This window comes from Schistocerca gregaria, chromosome 8, assembly GCF_023897955.1.
Source record: "Schistocerca gregaria isolate iqSchGreg1 chromosome 8, iqSchGreg1.2, whole genome shotgun sequence".
NCBI lineage: Eukaryota > Metazoa > Arthropoda > Insecta > Orthoptera > Acrididae > Schistocerca > Schistocerca gregaria.
Genome location: NC_064927.1, coordinates 356,172,084 through 356,195,059, shown reverse-complemented (window position 1 = coordinate 356,195,059; position 22,976 = coordinate 356,172,084). Strand labels below are relative to the sequence as shown.

The window sequence follows — 22,976 nt, the reverse complement described above, 5'->3', positions numbered from 1 at the left end:
ATTGCCTCTGTACAGATCTATCTTCAAGAGGGTAATTTGCAAGCTATTCTCTTCTTAAAGGGGCCTGCTTCGAGTTACTGTTGCTAATGTTAATAATTATTACTGTTAATATTAATAATTATTGGTGTTAATGAAAAAGCGTCATTACCAACTATAGCAACTATAGGATGCCGAGTGTTCTCGATTGTAATTCACGCAATATAATATGTACTTTCAGTTCTGGCGACAGTGATTCATGCAGTACCTTCATTCCTTATGGCATAATTAACTCTATCGAGAAGAAACGTGAACAGTTCCGGTGACATTTTAAGATAATTAAAAGAACTTCTTGGATCTTTCGTTGTAAATTATTTCAGCAAGGATGCTGAGCAACCTGGCTGACGTCTTTTCTTCGTCCAGTCAGGAATCGAAACACGTTTCTTTTTTTTTTTTCTTATGCAGCGATTCCACACAACACGCTTTAACTCCATCACAACTCGTGCGACGTGCGACTACCAAAACTTTCATTTCAGACATGACTCAGGGATCCACAAAACGAAGAAACTGAAGTGTATACTGGTGTCGCCGTGTCTACAGTCATATATGAAACTATTTGTGTGCAACTCATTCCACGCAACGAGTGGCGCTACCCAATGTCGTTGCGTAAACTAGACTTTAATGTTTTGGCTCGTCAGTGATTGCAACTTCCTGGCAGATTAAAACTGTGTGCCGAACTGAGACTCGAACTCGGGACCTTTGCCTTTCGCGGGCAAGTGCTCTACCATTTTTTTTTATTTTTTTTATTATTATTTTTTTTTAACAGCACATGGCAGCTGGATGGTCACCCATCCAACTGCCAGCCACGCCCGACAGCGCTTAACTTCGGCGATCTCACGGGAACTTTTTTTTTTTTAATTAATTTATTTATTTTACATATATTTGTTCATATCACATATGACGCCCTCCAGGCGAAAAAAAAAATATGTGGAATTACCATCAGTAACATATAAAATAGAAAGGGAATTATAGGAATTAAAGAAAACGCCCTCCTGGCAGAACAGACAAAGCAGCATCCGCGTCCCGCCAACTTGTGGGTAGACGCACACCGAATCCCAAGGCAGTCAGGCATGTTCCAGGCACGTCTTCACGAAGAATATTGCATTTTCCGGTACATGGGACTGAGTCTTGGTATTACACACTCTCATTGAAGTCATCTTCTCATACCTGGGACACCCCAGCTGCAGGGGGGATCGAAGAAGGCACTACCCAAAAAGTTGGCATAGTACTGACGGTATCGCGGATGGTGCATGAGAAAAGTAAAGCGATCTTGCAGGAATGTCCAAAAATCAAGAACACTCTTATCACCTTCATGGAACAAATAAGAGATCGAGAGACCTTTTATCCAGATCACAGCGTTGGTCTTCGTACTTGGGAAGTATGTCTCATCTGGGAACAGAAGAGATTTCGGTGTAATGGCATGGGGAGCCGTACGTAGAAGAAAGGCAAGCATCTTCTGAATCAGCTGCCACACCTCTGCAGAAGATCCACACATCAGTCGATGTTCGTCCGTATCAAGCGTTTGACAGCGAGGACACAGCGGCGAATCTGTCATTTTTATGGCATGTAGACGAAGTTGTGTCATGTATTTTCCATTAACGACCAAATACCAGGTCGCACGTGCGCTCGTGTCTAGGTATATATGGTGTACAGAACGCCATACCACGGGCCATGCGATCGTAGGATATCGCCTTTCCACAACATTCCGAGTGTGATTTCTCATCATGATTCGGTAAACATCACGTGCCATAGGGGGTCTGGTACTAGGCAAGTCGGCATGGACATAACTGTATTCGATGAAAAAGGTCCGGATATGTGAGAGAGGGGAAGAAATATGGGCTACTGCAACGGGTGCCACTCGAGAGGGAGGGGCCACTTCATCAATCAGGCTTCCCGATAATCCGTTTCGGCGGCGGATCCACGATTTAACCATCGTACTTACATAAAGGGCAGCTGCTCTCGCTCGGACGTTGACAAGGCCGAGGCCGCCATCTCGAGGAGGAAGTGTCAGCGTTTCGTAGCGGACTTTGAAGATAAGACCCGCGCTAACAAAGTAGCCGAACGCCGCCTGAAGTCTGTGTGCCATTGCCTTTGGCATCGGTAAAATCTGTACTAAATGGGGTAGTCGCGAGACTAGATGAGTGTTAACAAAATCCACCTTTTGTAACATGTCCAATGCTCTCAGGAGGTTGCCACGAACGTTCGTGCGGATAGCTTGAAGCAAGCGTTTGTAGTTAAATGAGATCGTGCGCTGTATATCACGCGTGAAGGTGATCCCCAAACATTTGAGCTTGTCCACTAATGGCAATGGTGCCACACTCTCAGCTGGAAGGCCTCTACCGACGGACATAGCACTAGATTTCGTCAGGTTCACACGGCTGCCCGCAGCAGCTCCGTACTGGTTGATCCACGCCAGTGCCTCTCGCACTTCATCCTCCGATAGAACCAAGAACACCAAGTCATCTGCATAGGCGCGGCAGATGAAAGAAGTCCCCCTCATTGTTATGCCTGTCAACCGGCTCCTCAAACCGTGTAATAGTGGCTCAAGGGCAATGGCGAAAAGCAGCATCGACAGCGGACATCCTTGACGGACCGACCGCATGACGTTAATAAGGCCCGCCACACGGCCATTGACCAGCACCCGCGACGTGGCACCTCGGAGAAGCCGCAAGACGAGGTGTATAAACCTGTGGGGAAAGGCCATCCGTCGGAGTACGTTTTCGAGAAAGTCATGACTCACTCTATCAAAGGCGTGGTCGAAGTCCACTGTCACTAAGGCACCACGACTGCGACATGTCATGGTCAGGGCTATAGCGTCACGGTAATCGCTGAGTGCCGTCTGAATGTTACTATCACCTCCAAAGCACGTTTGATCCAGAGAGATAACTTGAGGGACGACGCGCCTAATGCGAGCGCCAAGAATCCGGGTAAAAATCTTGAAGTCACAATTTAACATGGTCAGCGGCCGATAATGTTCCACTCCTCGACCTCCCGATGGCTTGGGGATCGGGATAAGCAAGCCTTCTACGAATTCTGGTGGGAGAGGAAAGTCAGGGTTCATTAGTTCTTCATACATCGCAGTCCAGCGTGAGCCCATGATGTCATGAAATGTGTGGTAAAACTCCAGCGGGAACCCATCTGGACCTGGGGCTTTGTTTGCCGCACCCTTATGAAGAGCATCGGCGACGTCATCAGCCGTAATTGTCGCCGTGAGAATCTCCGCAGCAGACTCGTCTAGGGTATCTGTCAAGGAACGGAGGACATCAGACATTACCGCCACGTTCCGGTCCTCTGCTGCATAGAACTCGTTGTAGTGATCCACAAAGGCTCTTACGATGTCATTCTGGGACGTCAATCGACGACCATCTGGCATGTCGAGGGCGTTGATCAACTTTCTACGACACCGCTGCTTCTCTCGGATAACATGATGCATGGACGGGAGCTCTCCTGGTACACATTCGTGACATCTTGCGCGTACTACTGTGCCTTCAAGGCGGTGACGCATAAGAGAAATTATCTTCGCCTTAATACGTTGAATTTCAACCTGTCGTTGAACTGAGGGGGCAAGGTTTGAGAGTTCCCGGAGAATTGTGAAATAGTATTCCATGGTATGTCGGTGCCATAACATTTTATCGCGACCGTAATTCATCATAGAACGACGTAAAGCAGGCTTGGCGCAGTCGATCCACCACCGAAGTGTTGAAGGATACGCTGGAAGGCGTCTCACACAGTTGTTCCACGTCGTCTCTACGACCTGCCTACATTCCGGATCCTTGAGATGGGCCACATTCAGCTTCCACAGGCCTCGACCGCGCCACACCTTCTGCCTCTGGAGCGAAACAGTGCAAATGTAGGCGATATGGTCGGAAAAGGCGGTAGGCCATAACTCAGCGTCAAGCGTGGCAGTTACGAGTCCTGGGGACACGTAGACACGGTCAAGACGATTTGCTGAATGGCTGGTGACGTACGTATACCCAGGCCGATCGCCATGCACGCGGTCCCAAGTATCGGTGAGTTTCAGTTCATGCACAAGCAGCTTGAGTTCCTGGCATGTGGTGAAATGGGGATGTTGGTCCTTTTGGGATAACACACAATTGAAGTCGCCGCCAAGAACAATATGGTCGTAGCGTCCGACAAACAAAGGAGCGATCTGTTCTGAATATAATCGCGACCGCTCCCGTCGCTTGGCCGTGCCCGAGGGAGCGTAAACATTGATGACTCGAACACCGTGGAAAGTCACAGCAAGACCCCTAGCTGATGGTAGGTAAATCACGTCATCTACATCAATGTCTTCCTTTAAAAGAATAGCTGTCCCACTGCCACCGTCGGCACACGGCGTGAGGTAGGAAACATAGCCATAGACATTAGGAAACGTCGCCAGGCGAACTTCCTGCAAAAGGGCAACATCTAGGTCCGACGCCCTCAACATATCACGGAGCAATTGTAGTTTGACAGGGGTGCCAATGGTGTTGACATTGATGGAGCCAATCCTGTAAGCTTGTCGTAGAATTGGGACTACAGGGACGCTCATGGAGGCACGAAGAGCAGCAGCGAACAAGAATGTTGTCCCAGTAGGCTGTACATCCCCATCCTGTAACCCTGTCGATTAGGAGTCGTGGGCTGGAGCAGCGGCATTCGCGGCTGTCTCACTAGTTGGTGTTTCGTCGGCTACATCGTCAGACCACGCAAGGGTGCGTGGATGGTGTGCGTCCAGTGGAGTACCAGCAGAGTCCGAAGGCAGTGTCACGTCGGTGGTGGAAGAGTTGTCCTGGCTCAGCTGTTGTTCAACGTCCATAGGTACAGCGCCTGGTGCATGCAAGGATGGTTGTACGTCCGACGGAGTGCAAGTTGGTGCTTCCACCACGGATTCGTCTTTCGGGGGAACAACTTGATAATTTTGATCTTCATCGTCTTGAGACTGCGTCCTGTAGGTGTCAGACGGGGCGATCCGCCGTTTCCGACGTCTCTTCGGCGACCGTTGCTTGCGCACGTGATCTTCAGTGTCCGAAGACGCCTGGGGATCCGGATGTTCAGGCACAAAAGCATCGGTAGGCACAATCATGGAGTCAAGGGCCATCCCCTGTCCTTGAGATTGCTCACCACTGCACACGTCGGGAGGAGGAGGCAAGGGCGTCGGTCCGTCCGCAACAGCCTGAGGCAGTACCGGAGACGACGATGTACCAGTAGTAGGAGCCAGTGGTGTTCGCGGTCGGGGGTCGCTATGGAGAGCTTCGACAAACGTCAGCGGTAGCGACGTCGGAGCGGTCGTGGCCGGCAGGTCCCCAGGCGGTAACTGTGTGATTCTGCGCTGCAGACAGCTGGAACGGAGGTGTCCTTCTTTGCCACATCCCGAGCATGTCTTCGGCTGTCCATCATAAATAATAATTGCACGGCAGCCACCAATATATAAGTAGGACGGCACATGTTTGGTTAGTTCTATGCGGATCTGCCGTACTCCATTGAGAACCGGGTATGTAGTGAACTGAACCCACTTCTCAGCTGTGTGGCTAATCACTTTTCCATATGGATGGAATGCAGATACCACTACCTCTGAAGGCACCTCGAAAGGGAGTTCAAAAACACGTATCGTGCGCAGTCCAAGTCCCGCATGTTCCACAGTTACGTCACCAATGTGTCCATCAGAGTGACGGAACTTAAGACCACTTCTAGTTGCATCTAGAATTTTTTCACATATGTCTTCGTTGACCAATTTCACGTATACCACACTGCTCACTATAGAAAGGTGGATGCCAACAAGATCGTTGCAGTCAATCTTGACTTCATCTCTGATAAACTGTTCGATTTCCAGTGCTTTTGGTCGGGCATATTCAGGTGCAAAGCTAATCTTCAGTGTCGATTTTCGGTGGGCATAAGCCATTCTCTGTCGAATGAAATATAGCGCGCTAAGACGGCAGAATCACGTAAACAACTCCGCGAGCGAGCTGCGCGGCGAGGACGTAAACAAGACGTCCGTGCCGCTAGCGTGCCGAAAGGCGACTGCCATCTGGGCTACCCAAGCACAAGTCAGGCCCCGTCCTCACAGCTTTACTTCTGCCAGTATCTCGTCTCCTGCCTTCCAAACTTTACAGAAACTCTCCTGCAAACCTTGCAAAACTAACACTCCTGAAAGAAAGGATATTGCAGAGACATGGAAGGTAGGAGACGAGATACTGGCAGAAGTAAAGCTGCGAGGACGGGACATGAGTCGTGCTTGGGCAGCTCAAATGGTAGAGCACTTCCCCGCGAAAGGCAAAGGTCCTGAGTTTGAGTCTCGGTCCGGCACACAGTTTTAATCTGCCAGGAAGTTTCATAACAGCGCACACTCCGCTGTAGAGTGAAAATCTCATTCTGGAAACATCCCCCAGGCTGTGGCTAAGCTATGTTTCCGCAATATCCTTTCTTTCAGGAGTGCTAGTTCTGCAAGGTTCGAAGGAGAGTTTCTGTAAAGTTTGGAAGGTAGGTAACGAGGTACTGGCAGAAGTAAGTCTGTGAGGATGGGGCGTGAATCGTACTTGGGTAGCTCAATTGGTAAATCACTTGCCCGCGAAAGGCAAAGGTCCCGAGTTCGAGTCTCGGTCCGGCACACAGTTTTAATGTGCCAGGAAGTTTCATATCAGCGCACACACCGCTGCAGAGTGAAAATCTCATTCTGGGAATCATCAGTGATTGTTGCATTTGACGCCAATTTGAAGTTCAGTGCTAGCCTTCTCCAAGACGTTGCTATTTTAACAGCCAGCGGTGTATAAACATTCTCGGTGGAAGTACCTCTGAAGCTGTCCCATTGTCCCACAAGGTTAATCGGGACAGCACAGAAGACTTTTAAATCGACCTACCTGGTAGCGGGTTCGCGGACGTCGAGGAAGAATTTGGTAGCAGGCAGTGAGCGACTTTAGGCGATGGAGAGGAGTGGGAAGATGTGCGGCAGACGGGGAGAGATGGCGCACTTTCGCCGGCCGGCACTTTCTCCGGTGCAGGGCTCACTGGCGCACAGACACACACAAACACAGACACGCCGGCGAACACTGAGGGCACCTCGGAGGCCGGCAGCGCGCGCAGCTGCGGCTCGACATGCAGTGGGAGTGCAGCCGAGGTCCGAGCCGCCAGCCGTCCAGGTACTGTGCCCCAGCCTACTCACACTGCCGGCTAAAGTCTCGCCAAGTATCGATGTATCGAATTTCCGATAAACGCAGCGGGAGTGCTGCCAAAGTCCGAACCACGAACCGTCCAGCTGCTGTGCCCTAACGTACTGACACTGCCGTCTAAGTACATGAGGCTAAATTCTCGCAAGTATAGGCGTATCGGCTTTCCGCTAAATCATGTTAAGTATATCGGACCAGGTAATACATCGAAGTCAAGTATAAAAATTTTCAATGTATCGAAATTTTATCTGCGGTAAAGAACTGTTCTATATGAAAAAAGTTCTTAGCTTTGAAACAAGAAACACGCATAATTTGCACTTTAACACCGTTTAGACGTCTTGATCACACAATTTATTGTTTTCCGAAATAGCGTTACGCGTTTCGACATTTCATCACTTTCAAAGGCGTGTTATGTCAATCATGGGAAATTGTTAGCCGGCCGGTGTGGCCGAGCGGTTCTAGGCGCTTAAGTCTCAAACCGCGCGACTGCTACGGGCGCTCGTTCGAATCCTGCCTCGGGCATGGATGTGTGTGATATCCTTAGGTTAGTTAGGTTTAAGTAGTTCTAAGTTCTAAGGGACTGGTGACCTCAGATGTTAAGTCCCATAGTGCTGAGAGCCATTTGAGCCACTTTTTGAAATTGTTCAGTAGCTACGATGACCTTAAATCTCGTCAACATTCACGTTCACTTGTCTCTAGGTTAAGAATGTTGACGAGATACAGTGTATGTATTGAACAATTTTCCATGATTGACACAGCATTTCCTTTGAAAAAGACGGAATGTCGAAGGGCGTAAGAAAAATTTGGAAATAATAAGTAGTGTGATCAAGATATCTGAAAGTTATTAAAGTGCATCCAAATGGCCGTTCCATCTCATGGCATTTCCATGCATATTGCAACTTATTATTTGAATTTGGAAGGAAACACTTATTACTTGAATTGGTTGCATGAAACGTCTGTCATTTTTATGTACACACTTTTTTTATCAAGATTTTTCTTTGATTTCTCTAAGGAACGTTATGTGATCCATATACATTCCTGTGAATTAAGTTACTTGGAGAAATACGAGGAGGTAGGTCTAGCCTTACAGTCTAAATATTCACCTCCAAAAAATCAAAATTAATGCGACAATTTTTTCACAACAATGGATGCCTTGGCGGAGGCCTTGGTTGTAGAAATCTGAATCTCCGCTGTTCAGGAAGTGTTTTGCCTTGAATATCACCTCGTGGTCATTCAGGAAATGCCTGCAACGCAATTGTTTCTTCCTCCTAGGACAGAGGAACAAATCACTTTGTTCAGTGTCGGAAGAATACAGGATGTGAAGCAAAATGTCGTATCCCGAATGAGTAGTATGTGTAAGTGTGTGTCCTGTGCAGAATGAACTAGAGTGTTGTCGGCGAACCTTCTCATGTTTGAAATGTCGTGCAAGAGGTTGAAAACCGGTTCGTGAATGATTTTCTCTTTTCTCGCCATCTCCTCTACTGTGATCGGTCTTTGAACACCAGGCGCTCCGCTTCTCCTGAGATTCCCGATTCTTCGCACAGGGACGGTTTGACAATTGTTTGCGATTCGAACTTTCTTGACCACAATGCAAAATTCTGCACCACCTAAACCCACTGTGTCATATGATAACGCGCTGTTGCTTTGCACTTACACCAACTCAGCATGGATTGCTGCAGTTCTGTTTCACTCAAAATACAGGAAACGAACTACAACACGGTATTTCATTTTATCAGTGAGATGAGGAAGTTTGTTGTGACTTCTCTGACGGCATGCTGCGGGTCTGCATACATGTACATGCACACCAACAATAAAATAATAATGTTATTTTCTTTTCGAGGTGACTTTGTGACAAACGTCGCACAGCATCCAGCCACCTTTTAAATAATTTTATTTATTGACAGTACTTTCAGCTACTTTCATCTGGCGTAGTACAGTTATAACTTGATAAAAAGTCAGCCGCATGCCGAAATCTGCGCTGCATCCATGCATCAGCAAAGATAAAAGCGTATATGTTGTGAATATAAATACGAAACAAGGCCCTAAAATTTACAGAATAACTCTTTTATTGATTAAGATATAAATCTCGTTCGCCAATTTAAGATGGGTTGCATCCGAAATGCGACATGGCGCTGACGAAATTACAGAAAAGGTCGCTGGTTACGGTATTTCTTCAAATAAAAAACTAGCATTTTAGTTATCTTAAAATTTTATATAAAGTATGACGCTTGTGAATTACATTAAACATTTATTGGTACAGTTATCGGAAAGATAATAGATCGTCCAAACTGAAAACAGTGTCTGCAAATCACCATATTAATATTCATTTTAGTTCTACTTGGTATTATTAGTTGTACGTTGGATTGAAGGATAATATTAAAAATGATGTCAATTTAAATATTAACGAAAAGTTCCAGTTCAAGACCAGGCTGCTTTTTAAAAAAATTGTAGATGTACCAAAAATATTTTCTTTGTATCTCCAGACGCCACACGTCAATCGTCATGATTACACACTTGGCTCTTAGTGCCCAGAGGCTGAACGGTCGGTGTACTCGGAAGTCACGATGGTGTTCCAGATGAATTTCTGAACTTCTGATACTGACAGCAGGTTGAACTTAAAAACAGAATCCAGTGGCATGGATTGTAGGTGTCTACGAAAGTTGATTCGATAGTTCTTGATTTATAGAGTAAGAGACTCGAATGTGTGTAATCTATATCTAGGCTGCAAATAAGTTAAAACGAACTTATTAAATATTATTAATTACCTGTTGTAAATCAATGTGATACCGAAAACACCTTAATGAAGCGCCTCTTTGTGAAGTTTATCTGTCGGAATGTGTGATAAACAGGTGGCTACTTACATCCAATGCCCAGTAAAAGGATACTCACCGAACAGAATATAAATCACCCCTTAAAAAAAATGCGCTGGTTATTTTAGAGCACTGTAGATGGTGCAGAACTAGTAGCAGTCAGTCACGTGACTATCCACCGCTGATGTAAGCTATGGCAGTGACGTGGTGTGTACGTGCCAATCAGTTGTATGGAATCAGCGTGGTAAATGCCTCCGTAAACGGTCAAACTAGAAACTAGGTTCACCGAATATTTGACCGCATGTGGCGCTGTTTTACATGTTTGTCAAATATAGCTCGTGTTCGAAGTGTTTGAGAGATATTTTGACTGACGGAAAATTTGACTATTTTGTGGATGTAGTTTGTGTTCCCGTGAACGTTGTAATGGTACTTGAATTACGTAACCATTACGGCACCTCGCCTCAACCTCTCGATACCAGCGATATTCTACTGTATTTCTGTAGAATAGTTAATACATTTCTGTGACAACATTCAGATTTGATTTCATTAATGTGGTGGTACTTTGATATATCGTTATGTTTATATTCCAATGATATTATTATTATGTGTATTCTTTTTTTTGTCACTATGATCTTTGTCGTACTTGTAACTCTCATTTTTGGGCGCGTAAGCGGTTATTAGAGAGTCAAGTCTTGGTCGTCATGTCAAAAAGACGCAAATTGTAGTCAGTTTATAAAATGTGAACTTTAACAGAGAGGAAGATATTTTCAAGTATGTTTTATATTGTGAAGTGCTGTTTTGTGAGTTACGTGATATTGCAAGAAAAGTAATAAAAAAGAAGTGTAACTTAAATTCGCAGTGCTGATTACTTTTTTACATCACCATTGTCTTAACTTGCAAAAGTTTAATCTTCAAGAATAGTTTATGAAACACATCTATAAAACTTCTGAATATCGCAGAATAACACCTAGGCCTCTTTGCATCCGAGCTTGGAATCATTACCACCTAGATTTTCGACGATTGAGCCATGAGTTCACGAGACCAGCGTGGGAAACACGAAAAGATGAGCGCCTAGTTTATCCATTATGTCATGAAATGACTTTATTAATTGTGCTCTAATGACACCTGCCACATAATGTAACTTCGTTGTTGCCCGAAAATGCAATATTTAGCAGCGTGAGCAACACTACAATCATAATTAAATTTTCCCTTTGTTGTGGTAGAGTTATTAGAACGTTCAGTTGAAAAAATAGTGATTATTGCAAATTATGTCACTGTATTGCAAGTTTCCACAATTATGGAAATTAGATAATGAATAAAAACAAAATAGCACTGACAGTTACCAAAATAGCAGTGGTGTCGCGTCTTTCCCAACCATATACTGCGCTGGGAGAGGTTGAGAACAAAATCAATATTTCAGGCACAATATACAAGGGAGAGTGGATCAAAAATGAAAATCAGTGTCCTCCGGTTCCTCCATGGATGAGGTAGGCTTTATGTTCTCACGTTGTGATACGTCAATGATTATTACAGCTCCATGTGGAAGAGAATAATTTTTCGCATACTTATGTCTTCTTTTCCAATGTGAGGACAAAGTAACTCAAAACAAGTCCTTGAAAGTTTCACTGTCGATTTGGAAATTGTTGATGTAATTATCATTTTCAAGTCTAAAATTTCATTTAACAGGTTTTCATGTGTCTATTTGTCTTTCATTTTAAACAATTCCCTGGATCAGTGTCTTGTGTTCTTCTACTTCTAATTTCTCTTCTGTAAACACAGTGCAATAGTGTCAAAACTATAAATCCTTCATCTGCATTTGTAGCCATTCCCACTAGAGCCCCACAACAACATACACAGCGAATCTGACAAATAAGTCTGATCGTGTACATGGGCCTTAACATAGGTCGATGTGGAGATGTGATAGAAATGGGAAAATTGCAAGCGCTCGTGATCGTACTGTGAATAATGTTGCCCGATTGTTTGGTGCATCAATGAGGGTAACCAAACATGTCTACAAGCAACGATGGTAACCACAACCATTGATACAACAGGGCGTATGTAACAATTTCTTGTGACTCAACGCCCTAAAGCAAGTTTTTCAGTTCCTGTTGAATCTACGGCATAAGGACAGTTGTCGTAAAAAAGATCACAACCGACAGTTGTGCAGTTGTGCAAAACTGCATACAATGGACATTTGCAGTCACCTACATCGCAAAATGCCGTTGCTCACAGCGGTGCATATAGTCGCTCGTCTTCAATGGGCCAAACAACGCAGAAAATGAACAGTATTTGACGAGAGTCGTATAGTGTGGGCCGACGAGTCTTTTATAACGACGCAAGGCATCGAAACCGCCACCCTAAATAGGCATTTAACTGGCAGACTATTCAGGGCGAACGTGGCTCTGTGACGTTTTATAATGTATTTCGTACCATGACTTGGGACCACTTATTCAGGTTACCATGATCATGAACCAGGATGTTTATCTCAACTTTATCGGTGAACAAGTGTTACCCTTTCTTACACATCTTCACGATCAGTATGCTACAGTCGCTTCCTTCTTCCAAGGTGATATCATTCATATTCAAAGGACTGCATGCATACGTTAATGGCTTGATGAGCATCCAGCAGCCTCTCTCAATTCGAGTGGAACGCTGTATCACTCGATTTTAATCCCAGAGAAAATGTCTGTGACTTTATGAAACAGCTGGTTAAACGTAGTAATCAATATCCACGATGTTTGGTAGCTATACGACAGCTAATCATCAATGGCAGGCCTCACATGGATCTAGAATAACAGGAGAAACCTGTGGACTCTCTCCCTCACTGAGTTGACGCCACCGCCCATGCTAAGAGCGTTGCAGCACGACACTACCGTGATGTCTTCTGGCATGACTAATTTTTGTCCGATGTTTTATAGAAACCAGTGACCTCTCCCCCTCCCCCCCGCCCCCCACGGATCCAACTCCCATACCCCAATGCATAACTCTGCTCCAAACGTACGTAAAATCTCGGTGATGTCGTATCTGCAGAAGTGCACTATCCAATCACGTTAATGTGTCCACATGTCAAAAGCATGAATATGCTCGCCAAGGATAGATCCGTATTTGTGTTGACCCATTCTGCTTTCCAAAATGACAAGATGTCCGCCCCTGGTACCTGAGTGGTCAGCGCGACGGAATGTCATACCTAACGTCCCGGGTTCGATTCCCGGCTGGGTCAGAGATTTTCTCCGCTCAGGAACTGGTAGTTATGTTGTCCTTGTCATCTTCATTTCATCCCCATCGACATGCAAGTCGCCGAAGTGGCGTCATCTCGAAAGACTTGCACCAGGCGAACAGTCTACCCGCCGGGAGGCCCTAGGCACACGCCATCTCCATTTCCAATGACAAGACCAATCAGGGTATGCCACGAAAATATTCTCAAGACCATAAAGCTCCTGTCTCCGTCCTGGACTCTTCCGACTATTGTTGCAGGGTGATAGCTTTCAGACGTTTAACTCCGTTCACGACAACGGCCATCTGTCATCTCAAAAGACCACCTGTCGCCGCTCAGTGGTCGTCCAGTTGAGGTACTAGCGTGCAAATTCCAGCCTTCGTCGACGATGAACAGCATTCAGGTCAGGTGCATGAAACAGGCGCTTGCTGCAGAGGCTCCCCACGCAGCAACGTTCGCTGAGCGGTTGGACATACTTGGTAGCCCCTTGGTTCATCTGGGCGGTCAGCTGCTCAACGGTTGCACGGCCATTCGGCCGTGTCCGTGGTTCACCCCTGTCATCTGTGGCCCGTGGTGCACCGCAGTTGCCTCGGCGCCGTTTTTGCATAGCGCCTTCTGCCATGCGCGGCATACTTCAACCACGGCGGCAAGGAACAGTTTGCAGACTTAGCCGTTTCGGAAATGCTACCACCCTTGGCCCAAAACCAATGACCATGCCCATTTGGTAGTTAGCTAAATCGTTCTGTTTCTGTATAGCGACAACGACTGCACTGTCGTATCTACTCCCCCCCCTTCCCAAACCACCACTTCTTTTAGTGCTGCCAAAGCGATCTCTGAGTGGTTATTGCACGTTGACATCGAATATAGGCGGCGGTCCCAATAATATGACTGGACCGTCTGTGTCGTACAGTGATGCAGTTTTGCAGGTAAATTGAGTGGTATATGTTCATAATGTGTGCAAAATGACCTGCAAGTATATTTAGTAGTAAAGACGTAATACATTAAAACGCCGCGCCTCATGCCTAAGTTGTACAACATGAACAGCGAAAGTGTAGTAAGCGATAAACTCTTTCCCTTTCATTATTCCGAGGTGTTGGCGGTACTTCGAAATTTTATGAAATTATACTCCTGGAAATTGAAATAAGAACACCGTGAATTCATAGTCCCAGGAAGGGGAAACTTGATTGACACAGTCCTGGGGTCAGATACATCACATGATCACACTGACAGAACCACAGGCACATAGACACAGGCAACAGAGCATGCACAATGTCGGCACTAGTACAGTGTATATCCACCTTTCGCAGCAATGCAGGCTGCTATTCTCCCATGGAGACGATCGTAGAGATGCTGGATGTAGTCCTGTGGAACGGCTTGCCATGCCATTTCCACCTGGCGCCTCAGTTGGACCAGCGTTCGTGCTGGACGTGCAGACCGCGTGACACGACGCTTCATCCAGTCCCAAACATGCTCAATGGGGGACAGATCCGGAGATCTTGCTGGCCAGGGTAGTTGACTTACACCTTCTAGAGCACGTTGGGTGGCACGGGATACATGCGGACGTGCATTGTCCTGTTGGAACAGCATACGACCATCATTGGCACCAAAGCAGAAGCGTCTCTCATCGCTGAAGACGACACGTCTCCATTCGTCCCTCCATTCACGCCTGTCGCGACACCACTGGAGGCGGGCTGCACGATGTTGGGGCGTGAGCGGAAGACGGCCTAACGGTGTGCGGGACCGTAGCCCAGCTTCATGGAGACGGTTGCGAATGGTCCTCGCCGATACCCCAGGAGCAACAGTGTCCCTAATTTGCTGGGAAGTGGCGGTGCGGTCCCCTACGGCACTGTGTAGGATCCTACGGTCTTGGCGTGCATCCGTGCGTCGCTGCGGTCCGGTCCCAGGTCGACGGGCACGTGCACCTTCCGCCGACCACTGGCGACAACATCGATGTACTGTGGAGACCTCACGCCCCACGTGTTGAGCAATTCGACGATACGTCCACCCGGCCTCCCGCATGCCCACTATACGCCCTCGCTCAAAGTCCGTCAACTGCACATACGGTTCACGTCCACGCTGTCGCGGCATGCTACCAGTGTTAAAGACTGCGATGGAGCTCCGTATGCCACGGCAAACTGGCTGACACTGACGGCGACGGTGCACAAATGCTGCGCAGCTAGCGCCATTCGACGGCCAACACCGCGGTTCCTGGTGTGTCCGCTGTGCCGTGCGTGTGATCATTGCTTGTACAGCCCTCTCGCAGTGTCCGGAGCAAGTATGGTGGGTCTGACACACCGGTGTCAATGTGTTCTTTTTTCCATTTCCAGGAGTGTATATAGGTGTTAATTTTTTCCGCGCGCTATACGGTATTGGAATAATAGAGAATTGTAAAGTTGGTTCGATGAACCCTCTGCCAGGCACTTAAATGTGATTTACAAAGTATCCATGTAGATGTAGATGTGTGTGACGATGTTGCCAGTAGTGGTCGTGTGGTGAAGGATAGCATCAGCCACTAGAAAAACTGAAAACTGTAGGTACGAGCTTGTGGTTCTTAGCAGTTGGTAAGCCTGGAGTGGGTTTTTAGTTGGGCGTACCTGGAGCGGCCTTGCAGGCGCAGTACTGGCGCCGTTGTACCCTAGCGAGCAGCGCGGCGCGTGTCGTGTGGGGACGGCTTCCGCGTGGCGTGCGCGGGCGCGAGCGCGAACAGCAGCACGCCCACCCCTGCAGCCGCTGCCCTGCCCCTGCTGCGGCACGCCAACCTGTTGGCACACTAGGCGTGCTCCACGCTTTTCGCGATCACGCACTGCCGTCTGGCACACTGACCGACTTCCACAAAACGCGCATTTCCGTACACACGCAGATGTGCGAATAATTACGTTCCACTTTCGGAGAATTTCTGGCAGTTAACTAATAATTTCTTCCGTCCGTACAACTGTTTCTTCGTGCACGGCCCGTTTATACGCCGGCTGTTTACGCTATGCACTCACGGCATAAAGGAGCCCGCAATACATGAATTTAAAGTAAAGAAGTCTCTGCCACACAAGACCTCATATAATAGTAAAACACTAAGACCCTTTTATTTTATTTGGCTTAGTTTTCGACGGACAGCTGATGTCAATTACACTACTGGCCATTAAAAGTGCTACACACGACGATGACGTGCTACAGACTCGACATTTAACCGACAGCAAGAAAATGCTGTGATATGAAAATGATTAACTTTTCATAGCATTCACACCAGGTTGGCACCGGTGGCGACACCTACAACGTGCTGACATGAGGAAAGTTTCCAAACGATTTCTCATACACAAACAGTAGTTGACCGGCGTTGGCTGGTGAAACGTTGTTGTGATGCCTCGTGTAAGGAGGACAAATGCGTACCATCAGGTTTCCGACTTTGATAAAGCTCGGATTGTAGGCTATCGCGATTGCTGTTTATCGTATCGCGAAATTGCTGCTCGCGTTGGTGGAGATCCAATGACTGTTAGCAGAATATGAAGTCGGTGGGTTCAGAAAGATCCCAGCGGCTTGGTATCACTAGCAGTCGAGATGACAGGCATCTCATCCGCATGGCCGTAACGTCTCGATCCATGAGTCAACAGATGGGGACGTTTGCAGGAGAAGAACCATCTGCACGAACAGTTCGACGACGTTTGCAGCAGCATGAAATATCAGCTCGGAGACCATGGCTTGCCGGCCGGAGTGGCCGTGCGGTTCTAGGCGCTACAGTCTGGAACCGCGTGACCGCTACGGTCGCAGTTTCAAATCCTGCCTCGGGCATGGGCGTGTGTGATGTCCTTAGGTTAGTCAGGTTGGTCGAGATCCAATGACTGTTAGCAGAATACGGAATAGGTGGGTTCAGGAGGGTAATACGGAACGCCGTGCTGGATCCCAACAGTGTCGTATCACTAGCAGTCGAGATGACAGGCATCTTAGCCGCATGGCTGTAACGGATCGTGCAGGCACCTCTCGATCCCTGAGTCTTTATATCTGGACGTTTGCAAGACAACAACCATTTGCACGAACAGTTTGATGACGTTTGCAGCAGCATGGAGTATGAGCTCGGAGACTATGGCTGCGGTTACCCTTGACGCTGCATCACAGACAGGAGCCCCTGCGATGGTGTACTCAACGACGAACCTGGGTGCACGAATGGCAAAACGTCATTTTTTCGGATGAGTCCAGGTTCTGCTTACAGCATCATGTTGGTCGCAGCCGTGTTTGGCGACATCGGTGTGAACGCACATTGGAAGCGTGTATTCGTCATCGCCATACTGGCGTATCACCCGTCGTAATGGTAAGGGGTGCCACTGGTTACACGTCTCGGTCACCTCTTCGCATTGACGCCACTTTGAACAGTGGACGCTACATTTCAGATGTGTTACAATCCGTGGCTCTACCTTCATTCAGTCCCTGCGAAACCATACATTTCAGCAGGATAATGCACGACCGCTTGTTGCAGGTACTGTGCGGGCCTTTCTCGATACAGAAAATGTTCGATTGCTGCCCTGGCCAGCACATTCTCCAGATCGCTCACCAACTGAAAACGTCAGGTCATTGGTGGCCGAGCAACTGTCTCGTCACAATACACCAGTCACTACTCTTGATGAACTGTGGTATCGTGTTGAAGCTGCATGGGCAGCTGTACCTGTACACGCCATCCAAGCTCTGTTTGACTCAATGCCCAGGCGTATCAAGGCCGTTATTACGGCCAGAGGTGGTTGTGCTGGGTACTGATTTCTCTGGATCTATGCACCCAAATTGCGTGAAAATGTAATCATATGTCAGTTCTAGTATAATATATTTGTCCAATAAATACCCGTTTATCATCTGCATTTCTTCTTGGTGTAGAAACTTTAATGGCCATTAGTGTAAGTCTGAATTATATACGAAAACAGTAACTGTTCTCGAAAGAACAGATACTGATGACCGTGCAGATTCTCTAGAATAAATGATAATTAATTGAAACCCTCAGCTGCCCACAGGTGTTGTTGATGTACCTCGATGGAGACAGCTGAAAATGTATGCCCCTACCGGGACTCGCACCCGGGATCTCTTGCTTACATAGCACACGCTCTAGCCATCCGAGCCACCTAGGACACAGATGAATAGCGCGACTACAGGGAATTATCCCTTGCACGCTTCCCGTGCACATTCCCAACTGTCCACAATCTACATACGTAATGTTCTTAATATAGTTAAATGGCTACCTGACCATAGACCTTCGTCTGTGCGAATTCGCACAGGTTGCCCGAACTCTTACGGGAATCGTCACCTTAGTGTACGCGAGCAATGAGTGGATGGGCAAATATCTACTTAGAACATAACGTACGTAGATTGTGGACAGTTGGGAATGTGAGTTTCATGGGAGGCGTGCAAGGGATAAGTTCCTGCAGTCGCGCTGTTCATGTGAGTCTTCGGTGGCTCAGATGCATAGAGCCCGCACCTCGTGGTCGTGCGGTAGCGTTCTCGCTTCCCACGCCCGGGTTCCCGGGTTCGATTCCCGGCGGGGTCAGGGATTTTCTCTGCCTCGTTATGGCTGGGTGTTGTGTCATGTCCTTAGGTTAGTTAGGTTTAAGTAGTTCTTTGACCATAGATGTTAAGTCCCATAGTGCTTAGAGCCATTTGAGGGGAGATGGATAGAGCTTCTGTCATGTAAGCAGGAGACCCCGGGTTCGAGGCCCGGTCGAGGCATACATTTTCAGATGCCCCCATCGAGGTATATCAACAACACCTGTGGGCAGCTGAGGGTTTCAATTAATCATCATTTAAGTCAGAATTCATCTCTAACGTCACACATCCTCACGTCAATTTCCTAGTGGCGCCTTGTTAGACGTGTGCCATTTCAGTTATCTAAATCACTAAAACTTTCAAAAATGGAGCTAACGGAATTTTGAAAATTTGAATTGAGTTCTATTTCCCCGTAAATACTAAATTTCTTTACCTACTATCCCCAGACACATAGTCCTCTTGCAGCTGGGGCAACTGTTTACAGATAATACCGGAAGTACGGATAATAACGCCTTTGTCCACTTTTCTTCGCTTCTTATTGAATTACACGATCCATTTCGGACCTTGTGGCTCCATTGTTAGGTGCGAATCGTCTTGATGCATTATTTACACTCATGCTCATAAATTAAGGATAATGCTGATACGTGGTGAAACAACGCTCTGGTGGGCGGTTTGCGGGTTTAAATCACCTCGGGGTATGACGATGCAGTGCATTTGACCTGCGGTCGTCGCACGGTGGCGCTGACAGCAGCCCACATAAGCAGAGGTGTGTCGGTCCATGTCAGAGTCCTGTGCAGCGAGTAAGTGTGCAGACATTTTCAGACGTGCTAATGGTGACTGTGTGTTGGAAATGGCTCAAAGAACACATATTCATCACGTCATGGGGGGAAGAACACTAGGGCGACTTGAGGCTGGTCAAACATAGCAGGTCGTAGCACGGGCCCTCCGCGTGCCACAAAGTGTGATCTCAAAATTATGGCAATGATTCCATCATCCAGGCGCTACAGTACGCGACGTCCGCAGTATACAACACCACAAGAAGAGCGATATCTCACCATCAGTGCCCGCAGACGGCCGCAGAGTACTGCAGACAGCCTTGCTCGGGACCATACCGCAGCCACTGGAACAGTTGTGTCCAGACACACAGTCTACAGACGACTGAGCAGGTATGGTTAATTCGCCCGGAGACCTGCAAAGTGCATTCCACTGTCCCCTGGTCACAGGAGAGCCAGTAAAGCCTGGTGTCAAAAATACAATGCATGGTCATTGGAACTGTAGTCACAGGTTATGTTCATTGACGAGTCCAGGTGTAGTCTGAACAGAAATTCTCGCGAGATTTCCATATGGCGTGAACCAGGAACCAGATACCAACCCCTTAATGTCCTTGAAAGAGACCTGTATGGAGGTCGAGATTTGATTGTGTGGAGTGGGATTATGACTGGTGCACGTACACCCCTGCATGTCTTTGACAGAGGAACTGTAACAGGTCCGGTGTATAGGGACGTCATTTTGCACCAGTATTTCCGCCTTTTCAGGGGTGCAGTGGGTCCCACCTTCCTCCGGATGGATGATAACGCACGGCCCCGCCGAGATGGCATCGTGGAGGAGTGCCTTGAAACAGAAGATATCAGGCGAATGGAGTGGCCTGCCTGTTCTTGAACCCCATCGAGCTCGTCTGAGATGCACTCGGTCGACGTATCGCTTCACGTCTTCAAACGCCTACGACACTTCAGGAGCCCCGACAGGCACTGGTTCAAGAATGGGAGGCTGTATCCCAGCAGCTGCTCGACCACCTGATCTAGAGTAGGCCAACCCGTTGTGCGGCCTGTGTACATGCGGGAGAATTAGTGGCGTTTTGTTGCACATGTGTTTGGGGAAGCTTTTCTCATCACCAATACCGTGGACTTACAGATCTGTGTCGTGTGTGTTCCCTATGTGCCCATGCCATTAGCGCCAGTTTTGTGTAGTGCCACGTAGTGTGGCACCACATTCTGCAATTATCCTTAATTTATGAGCATGAGTGTATTTCTGCTCTTGAGTGAAGTGATCTGAATTCCGTAGAGGGCAGTCTAATGAGAATGAAACAGATAGAGTACAGTAAGTAAACTGTTAATTATATCAAAAATAATCTCCATAACTGTTATTATACTTATCCCACCGCGAGACAAAAGGATCAATGGTTTTGTGATAAAACGTCTGCGGTTGTCTACGAAACCATGACTGTACCCAGCCATGAACCTCTTCGTCCGAAGCCAATAGACGGTACGAATGTCTTTCTCTAGGGCTCCAAAAATATGGTAATCGCATAGGGAGAGACTGTAACTGTTTGGAGGATGTGGGCGGGCCCATATTTCGAGTGTTTCGACTAAGCTGCACAATTTTCGTAGGGAAGCGCTTACATGGCCTCCACACAGCGCCCATCTTTCCCCATACGGTGTCCATATTTTGGGAGCCCTGCAGTAAGATATTCGTGGTCGTCGATGTGCTTCCGACGAAGAGGTGCACGCCTGAGTACAATCATTGTTCCGTAGTCAGCCGCAAACCTTTTTCCATGAAGGCATTAATAGTCTTGTCTCACAGTCGGATAAATGTTTTAACAGTTTCAGCTATTACTTTTGAAGTAGTTACGAGTTTATCTTTTTTATTCCATTTGTCTCGTTTTCATTTCACTGCCCCTTATACAGCATGTTCTTGCCGTGAGAAGGTTAATATTAGATTTCGTATTTAACGTTTCAAATTACAGAAAATGTAAAAAGAACCAGTGGAAAAAAAAACAGCGAAAGATGTAAAGAAAAAAGACGAAGAACGTTTATAGCCTCTCGATGCAAGGTGAGATTATGAAAGATATTTCGTAGTGTCAGAGATCTTAATATTATATAAGTTGACATATTCAAGAAAATAATTTCAGTAAGTTACTAAAATAACTATGGCCAGAGCTGTCTGTTTATTTGACATAGATTCAAGCTTTTTGATTTTATGGAGGAATATTTCCAGCTGTGCTAACAGATTTATGATCTTACCATTGACTTCATCGTGTAGTACTACGAAATGGTTTTGTATCCTGTTGATGAAGTGTTTGGTTTCCAGTGTATGCTCTGTAATAACTGACTTTTCAATGTGATTGAGTCTGAAAGCATTTATCTGTTCTTGGAAATGGGTTTTAAAATTTGAACGTTTCTCTATATAGTACGTAGAACAACTGGGGAGTAATGCTTTATACACTCCACTGTTGTTGAATGTTTGGGGATTTGTTTCTAAGAGGGGGAAAGTAAGGAACATCGGCCGCAAAATGGAAAATAAAGTGAAAATCTGATGAAGCTTTGCACAGATGAGTTGTTCACTGTGTCTAGTACACCCATCGATCGCATTACGTCGTTCTTTTCAGTTCTGAGCTCAGAACGTAAATATGGCTAGAAATTAGCGTTTCCCCCCAAGTATGAGGGCCTGGTGATATATTTCGCCTGAAGCTATGCAATCCACATAACATAACTGTCATGCGGTTCGTTCTACACGACAATTCTCGGCCGCACTCTGCAGGGGCAATGGTGATGCTCCTGCAGAGTTTTCCATGGGAAGTCTTTGAACACTCACAATACAGCCCGTATTTGGCTGTCTCTGAGGTTCATCACTGCTCAAATGAGCCGCTGGCTATGAAGAGAATATTTTGACACAGACAACGAGCTGCAGTCCAGAGTAGAAAATTGTCGAAAAGCCATGGCGGCTGTTTTCTATAATGAAGGAATTGTAAAGCTGGTACAACTCTACGACAAATGTCTAAGTCTGAGCAGCGACTGTGTAGAGAAGTAGCTGGAAGGTGTAGCTAACCGTTGCAAATAAAACAGTTTTGATTTTCAATGTGGTTTCCATTTCGCTACCTGTCGTTTCTTTCTTTCCGAATAGCCCTCGTGTGTGGTGGACTAGGAAGTGTGCTTATGACTAGTGGAGACTGCAAATGTTACATTGCTGTTTTTAAATAGGTTAGTAATTTTCTCCAGATAACACTAGGTATGGGATGCTGATAAATATTTTCTCTCTTTCTTACTGTAGTTTTATTTTTGTGTATTTCTGTATCTAAATTATCAACTGTTTTCTCTGTGCAGCAACTATTTATGGCAATACATTTTATAAGGTCCAATTCTGTCTAGGGCGTTTATTTCTAAGTTAAGTGAGTGCGCTCCTTGTAGCATGGATCTGAAGACAGCATGTTTGTGTTTGGTGGGATGGCATGGTTGGTTCAAGTGGCTCTGAGCACTATGGGACTTAACT

The 22,976-nt window shown here is 46.7% G+C and overlaps 1 protein-coding gene across 1 annotated transcript in view; it reads left to right on the top strand.

The window, feature by feature from the left end:
• The first annotated feature begins 7,039 nt into the window (after positions 1-7,039).
• The window catches only part of LOC126284525 (putative fatty acyl-CoA reductase CG5065), a 327,562-nt gene continuing 311,625 nt past the window's right edge, over positions 7,040-22,976 (top strand). The window contains exon 1 of the mRNA XM_049983518.1: positions 7,040-7,148. Within this exon, the coding sequence (XP_049839475.1) occupies positions 7,105-7,148 (44 nt within the window). The 5' untranslated portion in view covers positions 7,040-7,104. The remainder of the gene's footprint in view (positions 7,149-22,976) is intronic.